At 47.0% G+C, this 27,514-nt stretch overlaps 1 protein-coding gene across 1 annotated transcript; it reads left to right on the top strand.

Annotated features, from left to right (window-relative positions):
• The first annotated feature begins 13,299 nt into the window (after positions 1 to 13,299).
• ASB13 (ankyrin repeat and SOCS box containing 13) lies at positions 13,300 to 25,554 on the top strand. Its single transcript, XM_062492383.1, has 6 exons — positions 13,300 to 13,342; positions 14,755 to 14,942; positions 15,943 to 16,093; positions 17,147 to 17,281; positions 19,099 to 19,290; positions 21,705 to 25,554. Exons 1-6 carry the CDS (start codon positions 13,300 to 13,302, stop codon positions 21,830 to 21,832), a joined length of 837 nt encoding a protein of 278 aa, XP_062348367.1. The 3' UTR covers positions 21,833 to 25,554.
• The last annotated feature ends 1,960 nt before the right edge of the window (positions 25,555 to 27,514 follow it).

Genomic DNA, 27,514 nt, shown 5'->3' with positions numbered 1-27,514 from the left:
AATTTTATTCATCTCAAATTATTCCAGAAAAAAAAAATTTCCAATCTGGGGGTTTGATCCCTGTTTTTATAGGAAAAATTGAATAATTTTCGTTTTTTTCTACCCTTAATTAAAAAAAAAAAAAAAACAACCCCAAACATTTAATTTTATTCATCTCAAATTATTCCAGAAAAAAAATGAAATATTTCCAATCTGGGGTTTGATCCCTGTTTTTATAGGAAAAATTGAATAATTTTCGTTTTTTTCTACCCTTAATTAAAAAAAAAAAAAAAAAAAAAAACCCAAACATTTAATTTTATTCATCTCAAATTATTCCAGAAAAAAAATGAAATATTTCCAATCTGGGGTTTGATCCCTGTTTTTATAGGAAAAATTGAATAATTTTTGGTTTTTTCTACCCTTAATTAAAAAAAAAGAAAAAAAAAAGAAAAAAAAAACCAAAAGGATAAATTTCAGGAACAGGGAAAGTAACATAAATTGTTGAAATATTAATAATAATTAAAATAATAATAAATTGTTGAAGTAAATAAATTATTAATAATAACAACAATAAGAATAAGAATAATTGAAAATTTTTTTTTAAATGGGTGGTTTAAATTGATTTCTTTTTTTTTTTTTTTTTTGAGGCTGAGCAGGGAAAAGTGAAGGGGAAAAATCCAGATGAGGAAAAGAAACGTGGAGGGATCTAAAAATGATCCAAGAATCCCAAAATTTGGAGCACACAAAGGAAAAGCCCTGAAAGAATATATTTCTGATTTAAACCTTTTTTGGGGGGGGGTCTTTTGTGCCTTTCTAAATTCACTTTTTACACTTCCTGCTTTTAGGAATCCTGGGGGGTTTTTTTGTTTTTTGTTTTTTTTTTTTGTTTTTAAATCCTAAATTAAAATTAATCCAAAATTAATTTCCCTTGGAATTGGGGGGGGGAGAAGGAGATTAGGAGCAGAAAAATGGGAAGTAAAGGGATTTTCCAGCTCTTTTTCAGCATCATGTCTAGAAGCAGAAAAGTTCATTTTTCCTCATTTTTCTTGCTTTTTTTTCCCCCCTGTGTTTCCTGCATCTAGAGCTCAGATTTTTCCACGGAAATCATGGAATTTTAAATCCCAGCTCAGCTCAAAGGACCAAACACAACCTATTATTATTATTTTTTTTTTTTTTTAAACACTGGAGCATCACAACTTTTTCTGGAAAATACCAGATATTCTCAAGGATAAAAGTTGTTTGGTTTTTTTTTTTAATCATAGAAAACTTTTGGGAATCCAACAAAAAAATCCAGGAATTTTGCAGGTGATAATTTTTCCTCCACGCAGTTTCGAAATGAAAATCCAGACAGATGGGGGGGGGGGTTTGAAAATAATTAATAAAATAATTAATAAAATAATTAATAAAATAATTAATAAATCATTAAATTAATGAGAGGAAATTGAGCACAAGTGGTTGCACCCCCTCAATTCCCTCCTGGATTTAGGGAAGATGGGTCCAGACCCTAAGGAAACAAAAGTGAAAAATAAAACAATTCCCAAATCTCGGCACGTCCAAGGGGAGGAGAAGAAGGTGAAAGTGAAAGTGGCCAAGGCAGAAGGAAAAGTGAAAGTGAGAAACTTGGGAATAGCACCAGATCCATAAGGAAAAATTTGGGAATTGCACTGGATCCATGGGGGAAAGTCAGGGAATGAGAAACTTGGGAATGGCACTGGGTCCGTGGGGAAAAGTCAGGGAATGAGAAATTTGGGAAACTCAGGGGAAGTGAGAAACCTGGGAAAGGCACTGGATCCATAAGGAAAAACTTGAGAATGGCACCGGATCCATGGAGAAAAATTTGGGAAGGAAAAGTTTGGGAATGGCACTCATGGGATGAGAAACTTGGGAATGGCACTGGATCCATCAGAAAAAGTTAGGGAGAAACTTGGGAATGGCACTCAGGGAATGAGAAACCTGGGAATGGCACTGGATCCATAAGGAAAAACTTGGGAATGGCACTAGATCCATGGAGAAAAGCCAGGGAATGAGAAACCTGGGAATGGCATCAGATCCATGGGGCAAAACTTGGGAATGGCACCGGATCCATGGAGAAAAGTCAGGGAATGAGAAACTTGGGAATGGCACTGGATCCATCAGAAAAAGTTAGGGAGAAACTTGGGAATGGCACTCGGGGAAGAAGAAATTTGGGAATGGCACTCGGGGAAGGAGAAACTTGGGAATGGCACTCGGGGAAGGAGAAACTTGGGAATGGCACTCGGGGAAGGAGAAACTTGGGAATGGCACTCGGGGAAGGAGAAACTTGGGAATGGCACTCGGGGAAGGAGAAACTTGGGAATGGCACTCGGGGAAGGAGAAACTTGGGAATGGCACTCGGGGAAGGAGAAACTTGGGAATGGCACTCGGGGAAGGAGAAACTTGGGAAGTGTACTGGATCCATTGGTAAACTCAGGGAATGGGATCAGACAACACGGATGGCACAGGACTGGAAAATTCAGCAAGGATGATCCCTGCCCTGAAATCCTTGGGAATTCCCAGCTTGTCCTGGGGAATTCCCACTCTTTTAGCAGGGAATTCATCCAGGCATTCTGCAGCTCCCCAGCCCAAGGAACACAGAGTTTTCCCTCCCTACTGTGCAGAAATCATCCTCCAAGGATGGAATTCCTTGGAATTCTGCTGATCCTTTTCCTGGACAGGATTACAGGAGCCAGGGAATCATTTTGGTCAGAAGAAAACTGTCTAGGATGGAACCCAACCACGTCCCCAAGTGCCACATCCACAGGGAAACCCCTCCAGGAATGGGGACTCCAGCCCTTCCTGACCACTTTTCCGTGGAGAAATTTTCCCTTGAAATCCAAACCTCCCCTGGCTCAGCTGAAGCTTCCAAACTCCAGCATTTTCCTTCGGCTCATCCCTTTTTTTCTGGATGGCCTCAGCACTCAGCAGCTTCCAAGGAAGTTGTTCCCAGCCCAGGAAGAAAACTCCAGGCTCTGGAAGCGCAGAATTTGCTCTTTTTTTTATTATTATTATTTTTTTTTAATATTAAAATTTGATTAGTGCTCCCTGCAGACATCTGGATGTTGGCAAATCCTCAAAATTCCATGATGCAGCAATTTTCCTGCCTCGATCCCAAGGCTGGAATGAGCTGGAATATTGGGAATCACCAGCAGGATCAGCTCTAGCACCACCATATCCCACTGTGGATTTACACCAAATATTTGGGATAAATCCAGGAGCTTTTTTCTCTTGATTTGAGTATTCCCGCCCCCCCCCCAAAAAAAAAAAACAAAAAAACAACAGATTGTGCTCTTTCCATAGGATCATTTTTTCCCAAATTCTTTTGAAATCTCCCAGAAAAAAAGAGAGTCTCCCCCTGGATGATCCAGCTTTTCCTTCCTGCTTTTTCCACACCACCCCACCCCCCAGAACACAGGGAATTACTGGAACCCTGGATAAATGGATCCAACACGAGTGGGATTTTCCAGGTAGATGTTGGGAATGGGATGCCTTAGGATCAGCACAAAAACCTCTGGAATAAACTGGGCTGATGGAAGCACCCACGGTTATCCTGGAGGTTTTGTCCCAGGAATAAAAACTAATCCACAAATGCAAAGTTTCCACCTTTTCCTCTGGAAAAAGTTTCCATGATGAAGCTCTGCCTTCCTAAATTAATCCTCCTTGGCACAAAAACTTGGGAATTATATCTTGGCTTGGGGTGGAATAATTCCTTTTGCTGTGTTTGATTCAAGGTGGCTGTTCCTAAGCAAACCCAGGTGCTGGATTGGCTTTTCAATTCCCTTTGGGATCAAAAAATACTGGGAATGAGGATGTGGAGGCTGCAGGATGCTTTCTCAGGGCCTTACAGGATTGATTTGGATTTGAAAATCTGGATTTTTAGGTGCTGCAGGGAATTTCTGGCATCCCCTCAGAGAGCTGCACCAGCTGGGATTTGATCTCACAGCAAAATCCAAATCCCACCGGGTGGGAATTTTAGGGAATTTTATCACTTTCCTCACGGGGAGGGAAGGCGATGTTCCTTAATTTTGTTAAAAAAAATAAACAAACAAACAAAAAAAAAAAAACAAACAACCAACCAAGCTCTTTGTGTCATCAGAAATTACAACAAATCTGGGCATTTCCAAATTCCCACCCAGAGGTGGCTCCAACAAAACAGTGTCAACAATAAGAAAAGTTTCACCCTGGAGTGAAAAGCTGGAAAAATCCAGAACTGCAGATGGAGAAATGACAGAGCCTCTCTTGCACCAGCAGATGGAAAAATTAAGGGGAAGAAAAACCTTGGGAGGTTTGGGCTGGATGAGGAGTTGGAGGAAAATTAAGGGAAAAAAAAAAACCGTGGCAGGATGAGAAGTCTGAGGAAAAATTAAGGGGGAAAAAAAAAAAAAACCTTGGGAGGTTCAGGCTGGATGAGGAGTTGGAGGAAAAATTAAGGAAAAAAACCCCAAAACCTTGTGGAGGACGAGAAGCTGGAATTTTCCCTCTGGAAAAGGGAAATTTTTGGCCATCCCTGGCCCTGGCTGGACAAAGCTACATCTGCCCCACTCTGATGAAAAAAATCTCCATCTAAAATCCGAGTAACTTTTTTTTTTTTTTTCATTTTACCACCTCCCTCCTGCTCCTCTCAGCTGCTCACGAAATTCAAAATGTGTTGGTTTCTTTTTTTTTTTTTTTTTTCCACATTCCACACATTAATTCATCAAAATCAGTTCTCGCTGCCTTTTATCTCAGGAATTTTTATCCCAAAACCCCAATTTTGTCACATCACCCAGGTGACACCTGACTCTTCCAAAGACACCAACACAGGAATTCTTTTTTTTTTTTTTTTTTTTTTTGGCACGTGCACAATAAAAAAATTAATAATAAAAAAAAGCAACATTTTGTTTGCAAAATCAGTGATTTTCCATGGAGCTGCAGTGTTAGGAACAACCTCCCTGAGGCAGAGAAATTCCCTCTGGGAAAAAGGAAAAAAAAAACAGTCAAAACAAATTCCCTGTGGATCCTCTGCCTGGGGAAATCACACCCCTGAAAATTCCCAATAAAGACAAGCAAAGCCAAGCACTCAAATCCAAAGATTCCCACACAATTAGTGAGGTCTCACCATCAAAAAAAAAAAAAAAACCAAAAAAAAAAAAAAAAAAAACAAACCACAATTCCAGCTTGGGCAAAAAGCAGAATTTATCCCCCCTAAAAAACCAAAATTTTACTTTCTGGTCTCATAGGGATTCTAAGCAAGAACAAGGAATTGGTCACTTTGGGAAGTGCCAGCTCCAAGGTGGGATTTCAAGGAAATTTGAAATAAAAAATATTGAAGGTGAAGAGCTGGGAATGGGGAGTATTGAGGCTGGCTGTGCTGTTGCCAAAAAGGCAATCTGCAGGCCTAAGTGGAACACTAAAAATAAACAAAGCAAATTATACATAAAACCAATTTCACAGCCACCTAACAGCCTCTGGTCCGAGGCAATTAATTGTAATTAATCACAACTCTTATCAGAGGAGATAAGGGCGTCTGAAATGCTCTGATAACAATTTTTTAGGGCTGGAAAACAAGTTCTGTGAAATCAGACATTTCACTTACGACAGGAAAAATTCCTTCTAAAGCAGAGCGGTGATTTCCAGACTGGACCACCTTCTATAAAAACCAAACTGAGTCTGGAGCTGCACCAAGAACTACCCCTTTTTTTTACAAAGGCTTGGGATAATTTTTTTTGCTAAAAATTTTTCATTTTAAAAAATTTCCATTCATTTTATGTTCTGAATTGAGTAGCCCAAAAACGCAGAGCGCTTCCTGCATCGTTCTGGATCATTCCGGATCTTCACAGAATGCACATTTTTAACGAGAAAAAAAAAAAAAAAAAAAACAAAAAACAACAACTCGTGTTTCCATGGAGCAAGGCCTATGATTTACCATTATTTTTGAGCCACCCAACCTGCTGCTTGTTTCATCCATCCCAGATTATCCTAATTATTATCAGGAGTGCAGACCCAGAGCTGAGCAAACTCCGCTCCAATCCAAACCTTCGTGGGATAATTTGAGGACAATCTGGGATTAGAATTGTGCAAGACCAGGGCACAAAAGGGTTTTTCTCCCCTAATTAAGCCAAAATTCAGCCCTGCAGCTGCTCCAGGGAGGGATCATCCCCCACCCACGATGTTTTCATTCCCAAATCCCACTCCTGAAGGGCACCTACATCCCCGAGGTGCGCCCAAAAAAAAAAAAAATAAAATAAAATAATAATTTAAAAAAAGCCACCGCCCCTTTCCCAGCTGCTCGGGCCTTGGGATCAGCCACATGGAAAAGCCAACGTGTCCTCGGGAAAGCCAGAAGAATTTCAAACGCCAGCTGGTTCCGGCGTGTCCCGGAGCTTCCAGGAGCTCGGGGTCGAGGCCGCATGGAGCTCCCGCTGGGAGCAATGGTAGCCCAGGGAAGGCTGCCCTGGAGCCAGGAGCCCTCCTTGCCCCCAGGAAAGAGCAGCACGGAGCTCTGCTGCCCACCCAAGGGAGGTATGGAGCCGGCATAGCGCCCTTCTCCCCGGGGGAAAATATAACCCTTTGCTTCCCAGAGAAGGGCGGCACGGAGCCAGTCATTCCTGCCCGCTTCTCCTTAAGGGATGGAGCCGGGAACCCTGCTCTCCTCAGGGAAGGGAGCCGGGAGCACTCTTCTCCTTAAGGAAGGGCAGGATGGAGCCGGTCGCTCTCCCCTCTCTAAAGGAGAAACGGGATGGAGCCAGAAATCCGCCCCTTCCCACAGAAGAACGGCACGGAGCCGGTCGCCTTTCCCTGGCTCAGGAAGAGCGGCATGGAGCCGGTAACCACCGCCCAACTCGCAGGGAAGGCGCGATGGAGCCTCACCCGTGCCCGGCCCCGCTCACCCGTGCCCGGCTCGCCGCTCTCCCCTCGCCGCCTCTCGCCCATGGCCGGGGCTGTCCCTCGGGGCTGTCCCTCGGGGCTGTCCCTCACGGCCGCCCCGCCCGGCCCCCGGCACGGCCCCGCTAGCGGGCCGGCGGCATGAGGCGGTGCGGGGCGGCCGCCGCCATCCGCCGGCCCCAGGAAGTGGAAGGATGGGGCGGGCAGGGGAGGAGAGAGAAAGGGAGAGAGGGAGGGCGGGAGAAAAGGAGGGGACGAGGGGCAGGAGCGGCGGGGGAAAAAAAAAAAACAGAAAGTGAAAACTGAACCGGAAAGACAGCGAGGGGCCGCCCGCGGGTTTTCCTCTTCCCGCGGTCATCGGCGCTTGGCTGCCCGGCTTTTCCTGTTCCGTGCCGGCCCTCGGCGCTGCTGCCTCGGCGTGGGCTCGGCCATCGGTGTTTGCCCTTGGTGGGGATCTCGCCCTGGCCTTGATCACCTCGGCTCCTCCGTGCCTGACTTCGGCTCTTCCCACTGCCCCTTCCCTCATCCTTCTCCTGCTTTGAGTTCTCACCTCGGCGCCTTCCCCAGAGCCGTGGTTTGAACCTTCCCTCGGTGCCCAGGCTCCTTCCCTTGTCCCCTCACATCATGGCCAGAGCTCCTTTCCTCACTTCAGTCTTTCCCCCCTCAGGGTTTTCCCTTGGTTCCGAGTTTCTGATTTTCCCTCAGTCCCATAACCCCGTTCCCTCACCCTTTCCTCACCTCGGACCTTCCCCCTTGGTGTTTTCCTTCAGATCCTTGTTTTGGGCCTTTCCTCAGTCCCAAAATTCCTTTCCTTATCCCCTCACATTTCTCACCATGGCCCAGAGCCCTTTCCCTCCCTTCAGCCCTTCCCCCTCAGTATTTTATCTCAGCCCCTTCCTGACCCCTTTAGCCCCTCCATACTTGACTTCAGCTCTTCCCACAGATACTTGTGCACAACTTCTCTCCTTTGCCGGGCTGATCTGGGCAGATTCTGGATGGTGCAGAAAACCTGGATGACTCCTTTTTCTGCTGGAACATCCATTTCTGGGGGGGTTGGGGGGGGGTGTCCTGGAGCCATGCCGCGAGGGACTTTGGGGTTCTCCCGATCCATGGAGGACAAGGGGGCGTCGGGAACAGGGATGGGGCTGAGGACTGAAGGTGAGGGACACACAAATGGGGTGAGAAAACGAGGAAAAGGGACAAAATGGATGAAGAAATACGGGAGAAAGGCCCTAAGGGAAGGGGCTGAGGGCTCAGGGAAGGGATTTTGGGGGAAGTACTGAGGCGAGGGAAGGGACTTGGGGAATAATGTGAGGGATGAGGAAAAGAAGAAACGAGGAGAGGGGGACTGGGGGAAGATCCAAAATTAAAAACTGAGGGAAAACACTGGGCCAGAACATATAAAAAATGATGGAGAAAGGCCCTGAGGGAAGAGCCAAAGGAAGGGGCTGAGGGGATTGAGGTAAGGTTCTGAGGGGCAAGGACTGAGGTGAAGGAAAGGACCCAGGGAATGATGAGAGGGGTGAGGGAAATAAGGAACGAGGAGAAGTGGACTGGGGTAAGATCTAAAATGAAAAACTGAGGGAAAACTGGGTCAGAACAGATAAAATTTGATGGGGAAAGGCCCTGAGGGAAGGGCCTGAGGGGATCAAGGAAGGGGCTCATTAAAGTCCCTGTTGATGGTTCTGAGTTGCCTCACCCCGGTATTGTACCCTACGTGGTACAGAAGAAGCAAATGATCATTTTTTTTTTTTTTTTTTAGGGTTCACCAGGCTCGGCAGAAACAACAGAAACGCCTCAAACGGCAAATGTCGCAATCGCCCTCGGAGCAGGGGACAGGGAACAGGGAGATCTGGGCTTGCCCAGCCTCTTACACAAGAGGTGGTGGGAACACCCTGTCCTGATCTTCGTGTTCAGGTCGTGTTTGGATGGGCAGCGAAGCTTGGAGGGGATTCCACTTGGCATTCCAGGTGCTTTTGGCAACAAGATCTCTAAAGGGTCACCTAATTAGTGGCTTGTCTTTGTTTTCTTCTGTCTTCACTCAGAGTCAGGATTAAAAACACAAAGGAGACGAATTTCTCACGTTTGGACTTGGTGGCTGATTAAATCTCATCTAAAGTACAGAGAGTTCTGCAACACTTGGAGCTATCAGCTGAAAGAGAATAAAATGGAGCTGGATCTGGCTAGTGACAAGGTCTTTTAAAGCTAAACATTCCAATAAAGAGCTAACACCTAAATTATTTATACTTTTGACCCAATAACCAAACTCCTGTGACCTGCAGTGCAGAACTAACTGTCCAACCACGAACTATTACCTGAAATCATGAAGACGGAAAGAGACAACACCCAAAAATCCTCCATCTTGTCCCATGCCTGTTACTATATTCTAAAAACCTCAAATTTAAATCCCTTCACCATGTGGGATCACACACTTTTATTTTATCTGCGTCCCTGTAATTTCTACTCCATCACTCAATTTTGGAAGTTTTCTCCAAAGTCTCAGATCCAAAGCAGTGTTCTCCTGGGGGTCAGTGCCAGAAAGCACAGAAAGCTCAAAAATCCCAGCCTGAATTTAGGGTTCCAACATCAATCCATGGTGCTGCATCCGCAATAAACTTGGGGAGAAGCTGATTCCTGATCCTTGCTCTGGTGTCTCCATTTAGATCTTTGCAGGAAAGATTGGCAAACAAATTCAGAAATAGAAGGAACTGACAATGGGACGACTCATTTATGAGTCACTTATTACCCAAATAAGTCAGGAATGTGCCTTTATGGATATTTCCCCCATCCTAAGAATTTGCTATGGCAGCAGCAGAGTGCAAAGTGCCCAGTGAAAAAAAAAAAAACAAGTCGGGGAAGAAAAAGGTTTTTTTTGAGGGCAGGGCGCTGTTTATAGCGAATTTCACAGCAAACATGCCAGATGCATGGGGTTGTTTTTTTTGGTTTGTTTTTTTTTTTTTTTTTTTTTTTGGTTTTGTTTTTTTTTTTTTGAGCTCCTGCTGGTAAATAAAAACCTGGAATTCTTGCTGAGACAGAAATGTGCTCCTGGTTATCCTTTAAGGGGGGAAAATCAACAGCCCTGTACCTTGACCTAAGATATGTGAGGAGATTCTGGAGCATCTCTGGAGCAGATCCATGGTCAGAACATCCAAGTTTCCACCTCCAGCGGGATCATTCAGTCACTGTCCCTGTGAAAGTCCAAGTATTTTCGTGCTGGGAACTACTTCTGGTGAGGAAATGTAGAATTTCATGTGACCTTTTTCAGTGCTTTGAAAAGCAAAGAATTCAAAGGGATTTTGTTATCAGCGCTTCTGATACTTTGGACTGGAAAGAAAAAAACCTTTTCCAAACTTAATTATTTTGTTAATTTTGCTGAGGAGAGGAGCTGGAGCCTGTGGAGGTCAGAGCCCATTTTTAAGTGGAGTTTCTCTGTCCCTTTTCGGTGCCTCGTGGCTTTTTGGGTGTTGACAGGCCAAGCCCATGATGTCACATTGGCAAGGCTTTATTTTCTTGGAAACCTTGACTCATAAGGTTCTTGCGTACTTAAATCTGAATTTTAAAAAGTCATTTGGAGTTTTATTTCCCTCTTTTATTCAGGGGGCAAAAAAAACCCAAAATTGAGTGATCCCTGCTGATTCCATTGGTCACTGTGAAGGAATGAGTCAAGTGGGAGCTCCTGATGACATCAGGGTACAGCAAATAATTCAATTTTTTAATTATTGACTGTGTGGGGCAGTGCCAGCAGTCCAGGGTGAAAGCATGACCAGAGAGGATCCATTTCTGGGTTAATCCCAGAAATTGGTGGAAATGCTGGATTCCTCTGGTTTTATCTCATTTATTATTTCCTTATGGAATGGTTTGGAGAACCTTAAACATCTCCTAATTCCACATTCCAGGAATTCTCCCATGGCCAGTGATACCTTCCTCTATCCCAGGTTTTTCCAAGCTGACCTTGGACCCTTGCAGGGATGAGGCAACCACAACTTCTCTGGGAATTTCATTGCAAGGCCTCACCACCCTGACACATCATTTGTGACATCAGAAATTGGCTTGGTTTTCCTCGATTTCCTAAAAATTGTGATCGGTTCTGTCCCTCCCATGAATTTTGAAGCCAATTTTGACAACAAGGCAGTGATTTTTGGGGAAAATTTTTGGTGCTTTTTCATGGTGTCTTCGTGCAGCGCTCACAACCCAATTAAGATTTTTTGCTTTTTTGGTTTGATTTATTTTTGGGTTTTGGTTTTTTTTTTTTTTGGTTTTTTTTTTTTTTTAACAATTTTGGCACCCTGCAACTTTCTTTAGAACCCAAGGTGCTGCTTGAGTGGTGATGACGACAAAAAATTTAAAATAGTTCTGGTGGGTTCTTAAAATCAGGCCTAAAGTTAAACCAGCCCTGACAAAAGGCTTGAACTAAACCCAGTTTATCTGAATTTAGTGGTGCTTTCACAACTGTTAAACCACACAGAATCTTCAGGAAATGACTCAAAGATGACAAGAATGGGAGAGCATTTTTTTTTTTTAAGTGTCTTTGCCATTCCCTCGCCCTTCCCCCATAATTTTCCACAAAATTTAAAGAATTTTAAAAACTATTCCTGGTGCTGCTTAGCTGATAATTTTCCAGTATAAACCTGCTGATTTTGAAATATTGAGTCTAAATATTAATTATTGACATTAATTATTGCTCATTACCACATACAGCTGCAGCCAGCAGATACGAGCTCTTTCCAAAAGGTTTGACTCTGGCAAAAAAAAAATCTTGGAATCATGGAATGGTTTGGGTGGGAAGGGACCTAAAATTCATCCAATTCGATGGGCAGGGACACCCGAATTTCTCCAAGCCACATCCAACAATTCCAGGGACGGAGCAGCCACAATTTCTTTGGAAAATCTCATGTTTTGTGACAGATGCCGTCCTCAAAAATTAGAAATCCTCCCACTCGCACTTGGCAGGATGGAACAATTTTAGGTTTTCTGGAATGATTGCCATTGGTTTTGCAGCTCCACCACTGTGCTGAGCAGAAGTTTCCCACTGGATTTCTGGAATTTCATACTCCTGAAGAGGGAAAATTGGGTTTCTCCAAAATTAGTATTTTCTCCAAAATGGAGATTTTCTTCCAAACTGGGATTTTCAGGAGAAAAACATGGATTTTTCCATCCCAGCAGGAAACAAGGACAGGGTGGATTTTCATGTTGAGAAGTGAAGTCAGTGCAGAATAGAAGTGAGAGAGTCTGATTTTTTTTTCCTCTTAAAGAGTGGAATATCCGAAAAAATATAAAAATTAAGGAATCCTGCAGGATAGCTGCTTGGAGGAGCAGCCCTCCCTGAAGAGGAGAGGGCTCCTCTAACACCCCATCCCAGTGCCCCCAGTAACCCCTGCACCCCATCCCAGTGCCCCCAGTAACCCCTGCATCCCATCCAGTGCTTCCAGTAACCCCTGCATCCCATCCCAGTGCCCCCAGTAACCCCTGCATCCCATCCCAGTGCTCCCAGTAACCCCTGCATCCCATCCCAGTGCCCCCAGTAACCCCTGCATCCCATCCCAGTGCCCCCAGTAACCCCTGCATCCCATCCCAGTGCCCCCAGTAACCCCTACATCCCATCCCAGTGCCCCCAGTAACCCCTGCATCCCATCCCAGTGCCCCCAGTAACCCCTACATCCCATCCCAGTGCCCCCAGTAACCCCTGCATCCCATCCCAGTGCCCCCAGTAACCCCTGCATCCCATCCAGTGCTCCCAGTAACCCCTGCATCCCATCCCAGTGCCCCCAGTAACCCCTGTATCCCATCCCAGTGCCCCCAGTAACCCCTGCAGACCATCCAGTGTCCCCAGTAACCCCTGCATCCCATTCCAGTGCTCCCAGTAACCCCTGCACCCCATCCCAGTGCCCCCAGTAACACCTGCATCCCATCCCAGTGCTCCCAGTAACCCCTGCATCCCATCCCAGTGCCCCCAGTAACCCCTACATCCCATCCCAGTGCCCCCAGTAACCCCTGCATCCCATCCCAGTGCCCCCAGTAACCCCTGCATCCCATCCAGTGCCCCCAGTAACCCCTACATCCCATCCCAGTGCCCCCAGTAACCCCTGCATCCCATCCCAGTGCCCCCAGTAACCCCTGCATCCCATTCCAGTGCTCCCAGTAACCCCTGCACCCCATCCCAGTGCCCCCAGTAACACCTGCATCCCATCCCAGTGCTCCCAGTAACCCCTGGACTCCATCCCAGTGCTCCGATTACCTCCAGTTCTCCCGTCCTTTCATCCCAGTAACCCCTGGACCCCATCCCAGTGACCCCAGTACCCCCCACCCCGGTGTCCCCAGCGCCTCCCCTTCCCGCACTACAACTCCCGGCGTGCTCCGCGCCAGGCCCGGCCTGCAGCGCCAGGCCCCGGGGTCGGGACCAGGCCGCAGCGGCGGCTCCGCGGGGCCGGACCCGGCCTGGCCATGGAGAGCGCCGGCGGCAGCGGCTCCGTGAGGGGCGACATCAGTGCGTGGGCACCGCCACGGGCCGGGACACCGCCGCGGGCCGGGGCCACCTCGGGGGAAATCGGGGACAGGAGCTGGGAAGCGGAGCCGCGCCGGGAACGGCCGGGGGTCCTCGTGGCCTCGGGGTTGGGAGGTTGCGGGATGGGGTTCGGGGCTTTGCGGGATGGTTTTGGTGGTTAAAGTGTGGGTTTTGGGGTTAAAATATGGTTTTTGGGGTTAAAGAGTGGTTTGGGCGGTTAAGGATGGGGTTTGGGGTGGCAGGACGGTGCAGGAGCGAGTGGCCTCTCCCAAGGAAAGGGATAAGAGGATGCTCTCGGGACAGCGTCAGGACACGGGGAGCCGTCCTTATCCTTCCCTAAATTCCTGGGGAATGATCCTTGTCCTTCCGTAATTCCCGTGTGCAGCATTGTGGGGCTGTGGGATAGGGATGGTCCCACCTTGGAGCCGCGGCTGCCCCGGGGTCACCCCGGGTCACCTCATGTCCCAATTCCCGGGGCAGGGACACTTCCCACTGTCCCAGGCTGCTCCAAGCCTCTTTCTTCCAGGGATCCAGGGGCAGCCACAGCTGCTCTGGCAATTCCAGCCCAGCCAGGAATTCCCAGTTCCCAAGATCCCATCCATCCCTGCCCTCTGGCAGTGGGAAGCCATTCCCTGTGTCCTGTCCCTCCATGCCTTGTCCCCAGTCCCTCCCCAGCTCTCCTGGAGCCCCTTGAGGCCCTGGAATGTTCTGGAAGCTCCCCATCCTCATTTAGATTTGCTTCTCCTGGCATAAAATCTACCAGGCAAGGAAAACCATCCTGCCCAGGGGTGTTGGCGGAGCAATGAGGATCTCACAAAGCCAGGAAAGAAATCCTTGTGAAAAAAAGGACTGAGAATTCCCTTTGTTTTTAAGGAGAGGCTGCCTTAACACGTGGAGCTGTTTTTACTCCGTGCCTCCTCCAAAGCAAAAGCTGCCTGAGAGGAGGTGGCATTGTCACCTCATGGTGCCAGCTGAACCAGAATTCCCCATGCTGGATGCTGAGCTAAGGTGTTGGAGGTGGAAACTTCTTTTTCCAAGCTCCATGGACATTTTGGGAAGGCATTTTGGAGCTGGGCTGAGTTGTCCTTTGATCCCAGCTCTTTTTCCATGCTCCTCCCTGAATCCAGAGCTCTGTGGAACAGTTTGGGTTGGAAGGGTTGCAAACCCACCTTGTCCCAACACTTTCCAGTATCCCAGCTTGCTCCAAGCCCTGTCCAGCCTCACCTGGGACATCCCCAAGAGTAAAGCACCCACAACTTCTCTGGGCGTTCCATTCCATCTCCTCCCAGCCATAAATCCCTCCCCATTTCCTGACCCATGCTGTGCCAGACACCCATTTTTCCATACCCACCACTGTAGGGATGACTCCCTGATTTTTACCCCCTCTTTCCCAGGTTTCTGGGCTGACAGGACACCGGTGCACGAGGCTGCCCGGAGAGGGGAGATCCTGCAGCTGCGGCAGCTGATCGAGAGCGGCGCCTGCGTCAACGCCGTCACCTACGACTCCATCACCCCCCTGCACGAGGCCAGCCTCAGGGGACAGACCCAGTGTGTCAAACTGCTGCTGGATGCGGGGGCCCAGGTGTGGATCCAGCTGGGAATTTACCTGGATGGGTGTTGGAAGTTGTTCCTGTGGGATCTGGGTTAACCCGTCAGCTCTAGAGACAAAATCGGGTTTAAACTCTGGCTGGATTTGCCCCGGTTTTGGAGGGGCTGGAGCAAGTCCAGGAAAAGGAATGGAGCTGGGAAAGGGTCTGGAGAAGCAGGAAAAGCTGAGGGAGCTGGGAAAGGGGCTCAGCCTGGAGAAGAGGAGGCTCAGGGGGGACCCTGTGGCTCTGCACAACTCCCTGACAGGAGGGGACAGCCAGGGGGGATTTGGGATCTGCTCCAGGGAACAGGGACAGGAGGAGAGGGAACGGCCTCAGGGTGGATTTTAGGGAAAATTCCTTCATGGAATTGTCAGGCATTGGAAGAACTGCCCAGGGCAGTGGTGGAGTCCCCGTCCCTGGAGGGATTTCACAGCCCTGTGGATGTGACACTTGGGGACATGGGTGGCCTTGGCACTGCTGGGAATGGTTGGATTCAATCCTAGAAAGTCTTTTCCAGCCAGAATGATTCTTTGGCTCCAAATAATCCCATCCAAGCAAGGAAGGGAGCTGGGATAAACCCATTCCCAGTGGGATTTGTCTGGAAGGCTCATCCCACCCATGGCTGGAGGAGGCCGAGCCACGCTCGTACCCAGGGGCAGCTCCAGCCCTGGAGCAGCTCAGCATTCCCTGATCCCATTTTCGATCCCATTTTTTTTCCCTCGTGCTGTGCTAGGTGAGGTTTAGATCAGATTTTAGGGAAAACCTCTCCATGGAGAAAGTTACCTGAAACTACCCAGGGACCCCCATTCCCAGAGGGATTTAAATCCCCTCGGACACGAATCAACGCCGTTGCTACTTCATCCAACCTCCACCCTCAAAACCATCCCCGCCCTTTAACAGCGCCACCATCCCACGCTCCCAGCTGAGGCTTTTCCCTGTTTTTTTGTTGTTTTTTTTTTTTTTTGTTTGTTTGTTTGCTTGTTTTCCCTGCAGGTGGATGCCAGGAACATCGACGGCAGCACACCGCTGTGCGACGCCTGCGCCTCGGGCAGCGTGGAGTGCGTCAAGGTGCTGCTGTCCCACGGAGCCAAGGTCAACCCTCCCCTGTACACGGCCTCCCCCCTGCACGAAGCCTGCATGAACGGTAAATCCCAGGCTTTGCCCTGGCTGTTTGCAGCTTGGAATGAGGGAGGGGGGAAAAAAAAAAAAAAAAAAAAAAAAAAAGGAAAGGGTAGCAGATCTCTTAATTTGATCAGCAGTCGGTCAGGCTCTGCTGGCGTTCAGTGGGAAGGAAGGGAGACCCCTGCAGAGACCCCTCTGATCCTGTTTTTCCCATTTCTGATCCAACTTCTCCCTGCAGAGACCCCTCTGATCCTGTTTTTCCCATTTCTGATCCAACTTCTCCCTGCAGAGACCCCTCTGATCCTGTTTTTCCCATTTCTGATCCAACTTCTCCCTGCAGAGACCCCTCTGATCCTGTTTTTCCCATTTCTGATCCAACTTCTCCCTGCAGAGACCCCTCTGATCCTGTTTTTCCCATTTCTGATCCAACTTCTCCCTGCAGAGACCCCTCTGATCCTGTTTTTCCCATTTCTGATCCAACTTCTCCCTGCAGAGACCTCTCTGATCCTGTTTTTCCCATTTCTGATCCAACTTCTCCCTGCAGAGACCCCTCTGATCCCATCTCTGATCCCGTTTTTCCCATTTCTGATCCAAATTCTTCCTGCAGAGATCCCTCTGATCCTGCTTTGATCCCGTTTTTCCCATTTCCATCCCATTTTTCCCGCAGAAAACCCTCTGATCCCATTTTTATCCCATTTCTGATCCTATTTTTCCCATTTTTCCTGCAGAAACCCCTCCAATCCCATTCCTGATCCCATTTTGATCCTATTTATCCCATTTTTTCCTGCAGAAACCCCTCCGATCCCATTTATAATCCTGTTTCTGATCCAGTTTTTCCCATTTCTGATCTTGTTTTCAATTCCTTGGAATTCCATTCCTTAAAATTCCTCATTTCCATCACCTCAATTCCTTAAAATTCCTCACTTCCACCACCTCAATTCCCAGCTCACAGCCTCCATCCCGTAAAACCCCTCCTTCCCAGCCCCTGAAACCTGACCCAGGCGTCTCCCATTGTCTGGGCAGAGCTGGAATTCCCGGTTCTCACGGGGCATTCCCGGTTTTTCCCTGTCCGAAGGCAGCTCGGAGTGCGTGCAGATCCTGATCGATGTGGGTGCCAACCTGGAGGCTCACGACTGTCACTTCGGGACCCCCCTGCACGTGGCCTGTGCCAGGGAACACCTGGATTGTGCCAAGCTGCTCCTCCAGGCAGGTACGGCGTTCCCAGATCCCGCTCGGCGCGGGAAGCTTTGGGGAATAACAGCTCTGGGAAGTGACTCCCTGCAGACAGCACTCTGATCCCATTTCTATCCCATTTTTATCCCGTTTTTATCTCAGTTCTGACCCTGCACAGACCCCTCTGATCCCATTTTTATCCCTGCACAGACCTGTCTGATCCCATTTTTATCCAATTCCTGATCCCATTTTTATCCCATTTTTATCCCTGCACAGACCTGTCTTATCCCATTTTTATCCCAATTGGATCCCATTTTTGACCCATTCCTGATCCCTGCACACACCCCTCTGATCCCATTCTGATCCCATTTTTATCCCTGCACAGACACTTCTGATCCCATTTTTATCCCTGGACGGACCCTTCTGATCCCATTTTTATCCCATTCCTGATCCCTTCGCACACCCCTCTGATTCCATTTTAATCCCATTTCTTCACTGGCTGGATTCCCTTTTCACTGGATAAATTCCCTTTCCCATGGCTGGATTCCCACATCCCTGGCTAGATTCCCATTTCCCTGTCTGCATCCCCATTTCCCTCTATCGATCCCATTTCCCTGGACCAATCCCATTCCCCTGGATCAAACCCCATTTCCTTGGATAAATCCCCGCTTCCCTGTATAAATCCCATTCCCCTGGATCAATCTTCATTCCCCTGGATCAATCCCCATTCCCCTGGGTAAATGCCATGTATCAATCCCATTTCCCTGAATCAATCCACATTCCCCTGGATAAGTGCCCAGGTATCAATCCCATTCCCCTGGATCAATCCCATTCCCCTGGATCAATCCCCATTCCCCTGGATCATTCCCCATTCCCCTGGGTAAGTGCCCGTGTGTCAATCCCATTTCCCTGGATCAGTCCCATTCCCATGGGTAAGTGCCCGTGTGTCAATCCCATTTCCCTGGATCAATCCCATTCCCATGGGTAAGTGCCCGTGTGTCAATCCCATTTCCCTGGATCAATCCCATTCCCCTGGGTAAGTGCCCGTGTGTCAATCCCATTTCCCTGGATCAATCCCATTCCCATGGGTAAGTGCCCGTGTGTCAATCCCATTTCCCTGGATCAATCCCATTCCCATGGGTAAGTGCCCGTGTGTCAATCCCCTTTCCCTGGATCAATCCCATTCCCATGGGTAAGTGCCCGTGTGTCAATCCCATTTCCCTGGATCAATCCCATTCCCATGGGTAAGTGCCCGTGTGTCAATCCCATTTCCCTGGATCAATCCCATTCCCATGGGTAAGTGCCCGTGTGTCAATCCCCTTTCCCTGGATCAATCCCATTCCCATGGGTAAGTGCCCGTGTGTCAATCCCATTTCCCTGGATCAATCCCATTCCCATGGGTAAGTGCCTGTGTGTCAATCCCATTTCCCTGGATCAATCCCATTCCCATGGGTAAGTGCCCGTGTGTCAATCCCCTTTCCCTGGATCAATCCCATTCCCATGGGTAAGTGCCCGTGTGTCAATCCCATTTCCCTGGATCAATCCCATTCCCATGGGTAAGTGCCTGTGTGTCAATCCCATTTCCCTGGATCAATCCCATTCCCATGGGTAAGTGCCCGTGTGTCAATCCCCTTTCCCTGGATCAATCCCATTCCCATGGGTAAGTGCCTGTGTGTCAATCCCATTTCCCTGGATCAATCCCATTCCCATGGGTAAGTGCCTGTGTGTCAATCCCATTTCCCTGGATCAATCCCATTCCCATGGGTAAGTGCCCGTGTGTCAATCCCATTTCCCTGGATCAATCCCATTCCCATGGGTAAGTGCCCGTGTGTCAATCCCCTTTCCCCATGCCAGGAGCCAACGTGAACGCGGCCAAGCTGCACGAGACAGCGCTGCACCACGCGGCCAAGGTGCGCAACGTGGCCCTGGTGGAGCTGCTGGTGGAGTTTGGGGGGAACATCTACGCCCGGGACAACCGCGGCAAGAAACCCTCGGATTACACCTGGAGCAGCAGCGCCACGGCCAAGTGCTTCGAGTACTACGAGAGTGAGTGACGGGAGCCCTTGGTCCTTATCCCTTGGTCCTTATCCCTTGTTCCTAATCCCTTGTTCCTCATCCCTTGTTCCTTGTCCCTTGTTCCTTGTCCCTTCTTCCTCATCCTTTGTTCCTTGTCCCTTGTTCCTTATCCCTTGTTCCTTACCCCTTGGTCCTTATCCCTTGGTCTTTACCCCTTGGTCCTTACCCCTTGTTCCTTGTCCCTTGTTCCTTGTCCCTTGTTCCTTGTCCCTTCTTCCTCATCCCTTGTTCCTTGTCCCATGGTACTTATCCCTTGTTCCTTTTCCCTTGTTCCTTGTCCCTTGGTACTTATCCCTTGTTCCTCATCCCTTGTTCCTTACCCCTTGTTCCTTGTCCCTTGTTCCTTTTCCCTTGTCCCTTGGTACTTATCCCTTGTTCCTCATCCCTTGTTCCTTATCCCTTGTTCCTTATCCCTTGTTCCTTTTCCCTTGTTCCTTTTCCCTTGTTCCTTGTCCCTTGTTCCTTGTCCCTTGTTCCTTGTCCCTTGTCCCTTGGTACTTATCCCTTGGTCCTTATCCCTTGTTCCTTGTCCCTTCTGACTTATCCCTTCTGGTTCATCCCTTCTGATTTATCCCTTCTGATTTATCCCCTTCTCATCCCCTTCTTGCCTGGGAAACACCTCCACTGCTCCTGTCCTTGTCCCCTTCTTATCCCATTCTTATCCCATTTTTATCCCTTTCTTCCCTAGGAAACATCTCCTTATCCCCTCCTTATTCTATTCTTATCCCGTTCTTCCCTGGAAAACACCTCCTCTGATCCTGTTCTTACCCCCTTTTTATCCAATTTTTCCCTGCGGAAACACCTCCTCTGATCCCATTTTTATCCTGTTTTAATTCCATTTTTATTCCATTATTATCCCATTTCTATCCCATTTTTATCTCATTTTTTCCCCGCAGAACACCTCTGATCCTATTTTTATTCCATTTTTATCCCATTCTTACCCTGTTCTTCCCTGGGAAACACCTCCTCTGGTCCTGTCCTTGTCCTGTCCTTATCCTGTCCTTATCCCATTCTTATCCCATTCTTATCCAGTCCTTATCCCGTTCTTTTCCCATTTTCCCTGTTTTGATGCAATTTTTCCCATTTCTGATCCCGTTTTTCCCACTTCTGATGCCATTTTTGTCCCGTATTTCCCATTTCTGATCCCATTTTCCCCGTTTCCGATCCCATTTCTGATCCCATTTCAGATCCCATTTTTTCCCGTTTCCAATCCTGTTTTTTCCCATTTTTATCCCATTTTTCTCATTTGTATCCCATTTTTGATCCCATTTTCCCCATTTCTGTTCCCGTTTCTGATCCTATTTCAGATCCCGGTTTTTCCCGTTTCCAATCCCGTTTTTTCCTCATTTCTGTTCCCATTCCCGATCCCGTTTCTGTTTCCGATCCCATTTCTGTTCCACTTCCCAATCCCGTTTTTTTCCCCTTCCCAATCCCATTTTTCCCATTTCCGATCCTGTTTTTCCCCATTCCACTTCCTGTTCCCGTTCCCCTTCCCAATCCCGTTCCTGTTTCCATTTCTGATCCCATTTTTTTCCTTTTCCTGATCCCGTTTTTGATTCCGTTCCCGATCCCATTTTGGATCCCGTTCCCGTTTTTCCAGTCTTGTTTTCCTGATCCTGTTTTTCCTGATCCTGTTTTTGCCCCATTTTCTCAATCCCATTTTTCCCGATCCCGTTTTTGATGCCATTTCCAATTCCGTTCCCGATCCCGTTTTTCCAATCCCATTCCTGTTTTCCTGATCCCATTTTCCTGATCCCATTTTCCCAATCTGTTTTTTCCCCATTTTCCCGATCCCCTTTTTCCGATCCCATTCCCATTTTCCCGATCCTGTTTTTCTCAATCCCATTTTTTCCCCGTTTCCGTTCCCATTTCCGACCCTGTTTTCCCTGATCCCGCTTTTTCCCCTTTTTTCCTGATCCCGTTCCTGTTTTTCCCGATCCTGTTTTTGACCCCATTTTTTTCCCAATCCCGTTTTTTTTCCCAATCCTGTTTTTGATCCCGTTTTTTTTCCCAATCCTGTTTTTTTCCCTGTTCCCATTTTTTTTCCCGATCCTGTTTTTGATCCCGTTTTTTCCCCGATCCTGTTTTTTTTCCCATCCCGTTTTTTTCCTGATCCCGTTTTTTTACCGATCCCATTTTTTTTTTCCCCGTCCCATTCTTGATCCTGTTTTTTTCCCAATCCCGTTTTTGATCCCATTTTTTCCTGATCCCATTTTCTTCCCTGTTCCCATTTTTTTTCCCCGATCTCGTTTTTTGATCCTGTTTTTTTCCCTGTTCCCATTTTTTTTTTTTATCCCGATCACATTTTTGATCCCGTTTTTTTTTCCTGATCCCGTTTGTTTTTTTTCCCCAATCCCGTTTTTGATCCCGTTTTTTCCCCACAGAGACCCCTCTGAGCCTGGCCCAGCTGTGCCGGGTCACCGTGCGGAGAGCGGCCGGGCAGAGAGGGCTGGACAAGATCTCCAGGCTGGAAATCCCTCCCAGGCTCATCCAGTACCTCTCCTACAACTGAGGGAAAGGGAAAACCCTTGGAATTCCCTGGGAAAAGTCCCTGGGATCCCACAGGATGGAGGATTTCTCCTGCTCTTCTACCTCCCCCACAAACGTCCTTTGTAATTTAATTTAATTTTATTTAATTTAAGGCGCTGCTGTAAATAGGATTTGTCAGGAATTCTACTTTTCCAGGCAGTTTTTTTGGGAATTTCCTGTGGGGATTCAGGCTCTTCCAGGTGGGATTCGCCTTCCTGGATTTTCCTGGATTTCCTCTGTGGGATCCAGCCAGGGGGAAGGGAAATGGGATAATTGTGCAGTGGGAGTTATTCCAGCTGGGAATTCCATGCTCTGGAGCAGCTCTGATCCTGCTTTTATCCCATTTTTCCTTGCAGAGACCCCTCTGATCCCATTTTTACCCATTTGTATCCTGTTTTCATCCCGTTTTTATCCTGCTTTTATCCCATTTTTATCCCATTTTCATCCCACTTCTGTCCCATTTTGAACCCATTTTTCCTCCCAGAGATCATCCAGGCCCTTTTGGATGACCCAGCCTGGAATTATCCAGCCTGGAATTCAAGCTTTTGGATGATCCAGGACACCTTTCCCTGCCATTAAAAATTCCCTGTTAATGAGTTAATTCCCTAAACAAACTATTCCCTCAATTAATTCCCAAATTTAATGAGCTGAAGGCTAATTAGAGGCACTGCAGCTCCTTCATTTAGGAATTTTTTTTTAGGGTTTTCCAGGAGACCCCAGAGGCTTTGGATCAACCCCCAGGAATGAGGAGAGGCCAGGCTGGGATTGGCTTTGTCCCATCCCCATTCCCAGCCCTTTCCCACATCCCAGAATATTCCCTGATCCCAGATTTTATTGCTTCCTCCCTGGGATACAACAGGAATTGGGATCTGCCTGGAGATTTGGGAATTTTGGGATTGAGTTCTCTTCCCTTTGGAGCTCTTTTCCCAATGCTGGAGGTTGGGATTTTTGGGATTCCAGCCTCGAATCCCAGCTGGAATTCCAGGCTGGAATTCCTTGGGCACCACTGGAGCTTTGAGCTGGAATTCTCCTCCCCCTTCCAGATTTTCCCTGGAATAAAAAACAATTTCTGTGAAATTTTCCAGCAATCCTGGGAAATCCCGGAGCTTCCTGATGAGAACAAATCCCTCCAAAAGTCCTTGGAATCCAGACTGGGAATGCTGAGCTGGAGCTGAATGCACTTTATGGGGTTTTATTTTTTATTTTTAATTTGATTTGTTCCTCCCCCTTTTTATCCTGGAAATCTCAAACCCTGCTGTTCTCATCCAAATGTTTCAGTTGGGATTCCCAGAAATGTGGAATTGTGGAAGCTCAGGGAAAAATCCCAGAGGGTTTTTGTTTTTGTTGGGTTTTTTTGTTTGTTTGTTTGTTTTTTGTGGGATTCATCCCTGGGAATGGCAGGAAAAAGGTTTTGTGGGATAATTTGAGATCCCAAATCCCTTCTGAGGGATCCCAAATCCCTTTTTAGGATCCCAAATTCCTTTTTAGGGATCCCAAATCCCTTTTGAGTGTTCCCAAATCCCTTTTTAGGATCCCAAATCTCCTTTTGAGTGTTCCCAAGTCCCTTTTTAGGTGTTTTTTCCAACCCTGCCTATTCTGGTAGAATAACGGAATTACAAAATCCAAGTTTCCCTTGGAAAAGCAAAAAAGATTCCTTGGACAACCAATAATAAATTCCCCAAATCCTTGGATTTTAATCTTTATTTCCCCTGATTTTTAAGCTGTTCTGGGAGATCCCAAAGTTTGGGACTTTTAATTTAAGATCCATTTTAGGAATTCCTGCTGATGGGATTGAGGAGAGCTTTTAGGGGCACTATCCTGGAATTCCAGCTTGGAAAACTGGGAATAACATTTTATCCACATTGAAGTTGTGGCCTCTCCTGATCCATGAATTATTGGGAATAATTCCATGTATTCCATGAATTCCACTGATTCCATCCCAGAGGCCCTGGAGGAGCTGCTCCGTGTCCCATTAAATCCCAGTTCATTTGATCCCAGCTGGAATTTTTAGGGATCTTCCCTGGGTTTTTAGGAGCATCTGGATTCCCTCTGGCTCAAGGTTTGGGATAAAAACCTCAGAGAATCCAAGGCCCCCAGATCCCTCTTGGATCTGGGCCTGAGATTTGTAGAATTCCCTGTGGATTTGTAGAATTTTGGGATTTCTGGGAATGCCAGAAGTGGCCAAATCCCTGGAATAATGGGAATAAACTCCTGGATTGATTTTGGGGTTGCTTTGGGACAATTCCTTCCCCCTTGATTCCCAAATCCCACCAGGCCATTCCTGCTTTTATCCCTCCCCTTCCCAGGCTTCCCAAATTCCAAACCCAGCTGAAAATTTTGGGAGAACTCCTCTGTCCTGTGGATTTCCTGTGGATCCTGCTGCACAATTCCAGGTGGGAACAGGGGTTTGCCTTCATCCATAGAAATCTTTGGGATTGGAATTTTGCTTGGAGAAGGGCAGCTGGATCCTGGCAGCTTTTCCCAAAATTTGAGGTTTATCCCGGGAAAACAGTGGGATTGAAGGGATTCCTTTGGGAGAAAACCTTGGGAAGATGGAAAACTCTGGATTTTTTTTTTTTTCCTTGATTCCCTGGATGAGGCAAATCCCTGCAGGCTTTGTGCTGCAGCTTCCCAAATCCCTGGAAAAAGGCTGGGAAAAGGACAAATCCCCCCCAAAAAAAACCCAGGATTGGGATTCCTGGCTTTTACCTTCAGAGGGGAAAAATAATTCCCAGGAGTTTTCCTGAGTTTTCCATCCCTTGGATCCTCCGGAATGAACCCAGGAGTGGCTGCACCATATCCAGGAATTCTGGAATTCTGTCTCACCTCTGGATTTGGGAATGAATCCACCCAAACAGCGAAAATCCAGAATATTTTCCTGGAGTTTTTCCACATCCCCTTTCCTCCTTTTTTTTTTTTTTTTTTTTTTTTTTTTTTTTTTTTTTTTTTTTTTTCAGGAAAATGGGAGATCCTGTGGATCTTTATGAGGAGGTGGTGGCAATCCCGAATTTTTTTGGGTGGATTTGGAGAGTCTGGAGAAAATCCCTGGAGCACCAGGTCATGGTTTTAACTCCAAAATTGCCAATTCCCAACTCCAACTCACAGCAGAGCCCAGGGGGGATCAAATCCCAGTGGTTTATTGGGATATATGGAAAACGGGAAGAATCCTTTGGCTTTTCCCACCCCTCCTGCACGACACCAGGGATGAAATCCTTGGATCCTAAAATCCCAAACTCCCCTCCCTCACTTTTCCCTCATCCAAGAGATGGATCCTGAGCTTTTGGTGGTGCCGTAAAACTGCGAGATCCCGGATTTCCCCTGGATTCAGGAACTCGGGAGGTGTTGGAAAGGGGAAGAGCTCCTTAATGGTGGGAATTTGGGCACCTGGAATGTTCTTCCTGATTAAACTCGGGAAGGTTTGAGGTAGTTCCTGATTAAAATTCAATCTGGAAAAGTCTCATCCGTGTGGGATTGTGTTTGCTGTGGGATCTGCCCAGGAATTCTCTTCCTTCAGCCTCATCCTGAATTCCAGTGCTGGGAGAGCTGGGAATTCCAGCCTGGAGAGAAGAAAATTCCAGTGAGAGCTTCCAGAACATTCCAAGGCCTGAAGGGGCTCCAGGAGAGCTGCAGAGGGACTGGGGACAAGGCATGGAGGGACAGGACACAGGGAATGGCTTCCCACTGCCAGAGGGCAGGGATGGATGGGATCTTGGGAATTGGGAATTCCTGGCTGGGCTGGAATTGCCAGAGGAGCTGTGGCTGTCCCTGGATCCCTGGGATGTCCAAGGAAAGGTTGGAGCAGCCTGGGATGCTGGGAGGTGTCCCTGGAATGAGCTCTGAGGTCCCTTCCCACCCAAACCAGTCCAGGATTCTGGGGTTCAGGACACTCACAATCCACTCAGAGGGATTTTTAGGGAAAATGGGGATAGAAAAGAGAGGAGAAGGGAAGGGAGACCTGTCATGGCTTCCTGAGATTCCAAGTGAAGCCCCTGGATCCATAAATTTCTTGGAGAGGAGACGGATCCAATCTCAGGTTCTGGAGAGCTGGGAATTCCCAGGCTGGAGAAGGGAAAGGATCCAGGGAGAGCTTCCAGAACATTCCAGGGCCTCAAGGGGCTCCAGGAGAGCTGGAATTTGGGAAAGGAGGGACAGGACACAGGGCATGGCTCCCATGGGAAAGGGGAAGGGTTGGAGCCCCGGATCCCCGGGAGTTTTGAGCTTTCAAGCACTAATCCCCCCAAAAAATCCCACCACATTTTACCTAAAACCTTTAAAAAAAACCCTTCCAGGATTAAATAATAAAACTAAAATCACTATTATCTAAATCAAAATATGTAACATCGCAGAATGAAAAAAATTAAAATGCAAAATTTGAAAATGTAGTTACAAATAGGAAACTAAATAATAAATGTTTTAAAGCAAAATTTTTTTCTTCCTTCTTATCCTCCTTCTTCTTAAATTTAAATAATTGTTTTTAATGAAGTAAAAAATACCACGCACAAGTGTTTAATCACTAAATCAAAATTAAATATTATCTGAATATTAACTTTTAATTCAACTATTTAACCTTAAAAAAAAACACCTTATAACAAAATACATCGCCATTTCCTCAATTTTAAACCTAATTAAAAATACTCCAACGCTCATTATTTTTATAAATAAAAAATTAATGAGCAACTAAATCCGAACACGAAACTCCATCCCTCCTACTTTTAATCCTAAATTAAAAAAAAAAAATAAAATAAGACTATAAAAAATCCAATCCAAAAAAGAGGGGGGGGGGGGGAATAAAAAATAAAAATAAAAAAATAAATTAAAAAATAAAAATAAATTTAAAAATAAAAATAAAAATAAAAATAAAAATAAAAATAAAAATACTTGTAATTGGATGATCCTGAAGGTCCTTTCCTACCTAAACCATTCCATGATTCCATTAAAAAAAAAAAAAAAAGGAATTTTTTGGGAGGAATTGTGGAAGAATTCGCAGATCCGCAGGGTTTGGATGCGGGATGCTCATCCCTCCGCGGCGCCGCTTGGAGGAGCTGCTCCCTCCAGGAAAAGCTCCCGGAGAGTGCCAGGAATTGGGAATTTCCAAGCGGCGGGGTCTGCACCAGCCCCGCTCATCCCGGAGAAACAAATCCTGGGAAAACTTGGGAAATTCTCCCTCCAACAAGGCCGGCCGATTTTCCGTGGGGAAGGAATCGCCAATCCCTCGGAGCCGAAATTCCCTTTTTTTCCCCCAGCAAAACTCAATCCCGGCTCCCGCTGAACTTGGATTTGGGAATTTGGGATTTTTTTTATTTATTTTTTCTTTTTTTTTTTGGGAAGGACAGATCACCTCCAGAGGGTTCCATTCCCACCTCCCCACTCCAGCTCTCACGGCCTCAAAAAGAGTCGGAATTCCCAGCTCTGCCCGTAATAAAATTCCCTCTGATCTCGACTCAGGACAGGCGCACTTTTAAGGAGAAAAGCAGGAATTTCGGGAAAGACTCGGACAGGGAGGGAAGGGGGGGCACGGGGCAGGTTGTGCTTCCATGGATGGGCTGAAAATAGGGAAAAATGAGAAAAACGGGGGTGGAGGTGCCCCAACATTGATTTTATTTCTTTTTTTTTTTTTTTTTTCCTTATTTGAGATTAATTTGGACCAAAGCGGGAATTTCAGGTG

Source organism: Cinclus cinclus, chromosome 4 (assembly GCF_963662255.1).
Source record: "Cinclus cinclus chromosome 4, bCinCin1.1, whole genome shotgun sequence".
Taxonomy (NCBI): domain Eukaryota; kingdom Metazoa; phylum Chordata; class Aves; order Passeriformes; family Cinclidae; genus Cinclus; species Cinclus cinclus.
This window is presented reverse-complemented; position numbering and strand designations above follow the sequence as displayed.

Bases quoted from the DNA above. Each gene is read 5' to 3' on its own strand.
- ASB13 (XM_062492383.1), top strand. From the start codon at position 13,300: ATGGAGAGCGCCGGCGGCAGCGGCTCCGTGAGGGGCGACATCA. The intron at 13,343-14,754 runs GTGCGTGGGCAC...CCTCTTTCCCAG, and splicing joins CTCCGTGAGGGGCGACATCA to GTTTCTGGGCTGACAGGACA. The intron at 19,291-21,704 runs GTGAGTGACGGG...TTTTCCCCACAG, and splicing joins GTGCTTCGAGTACTACGAGA to AGACCCCTCTGAGCCTGGCC.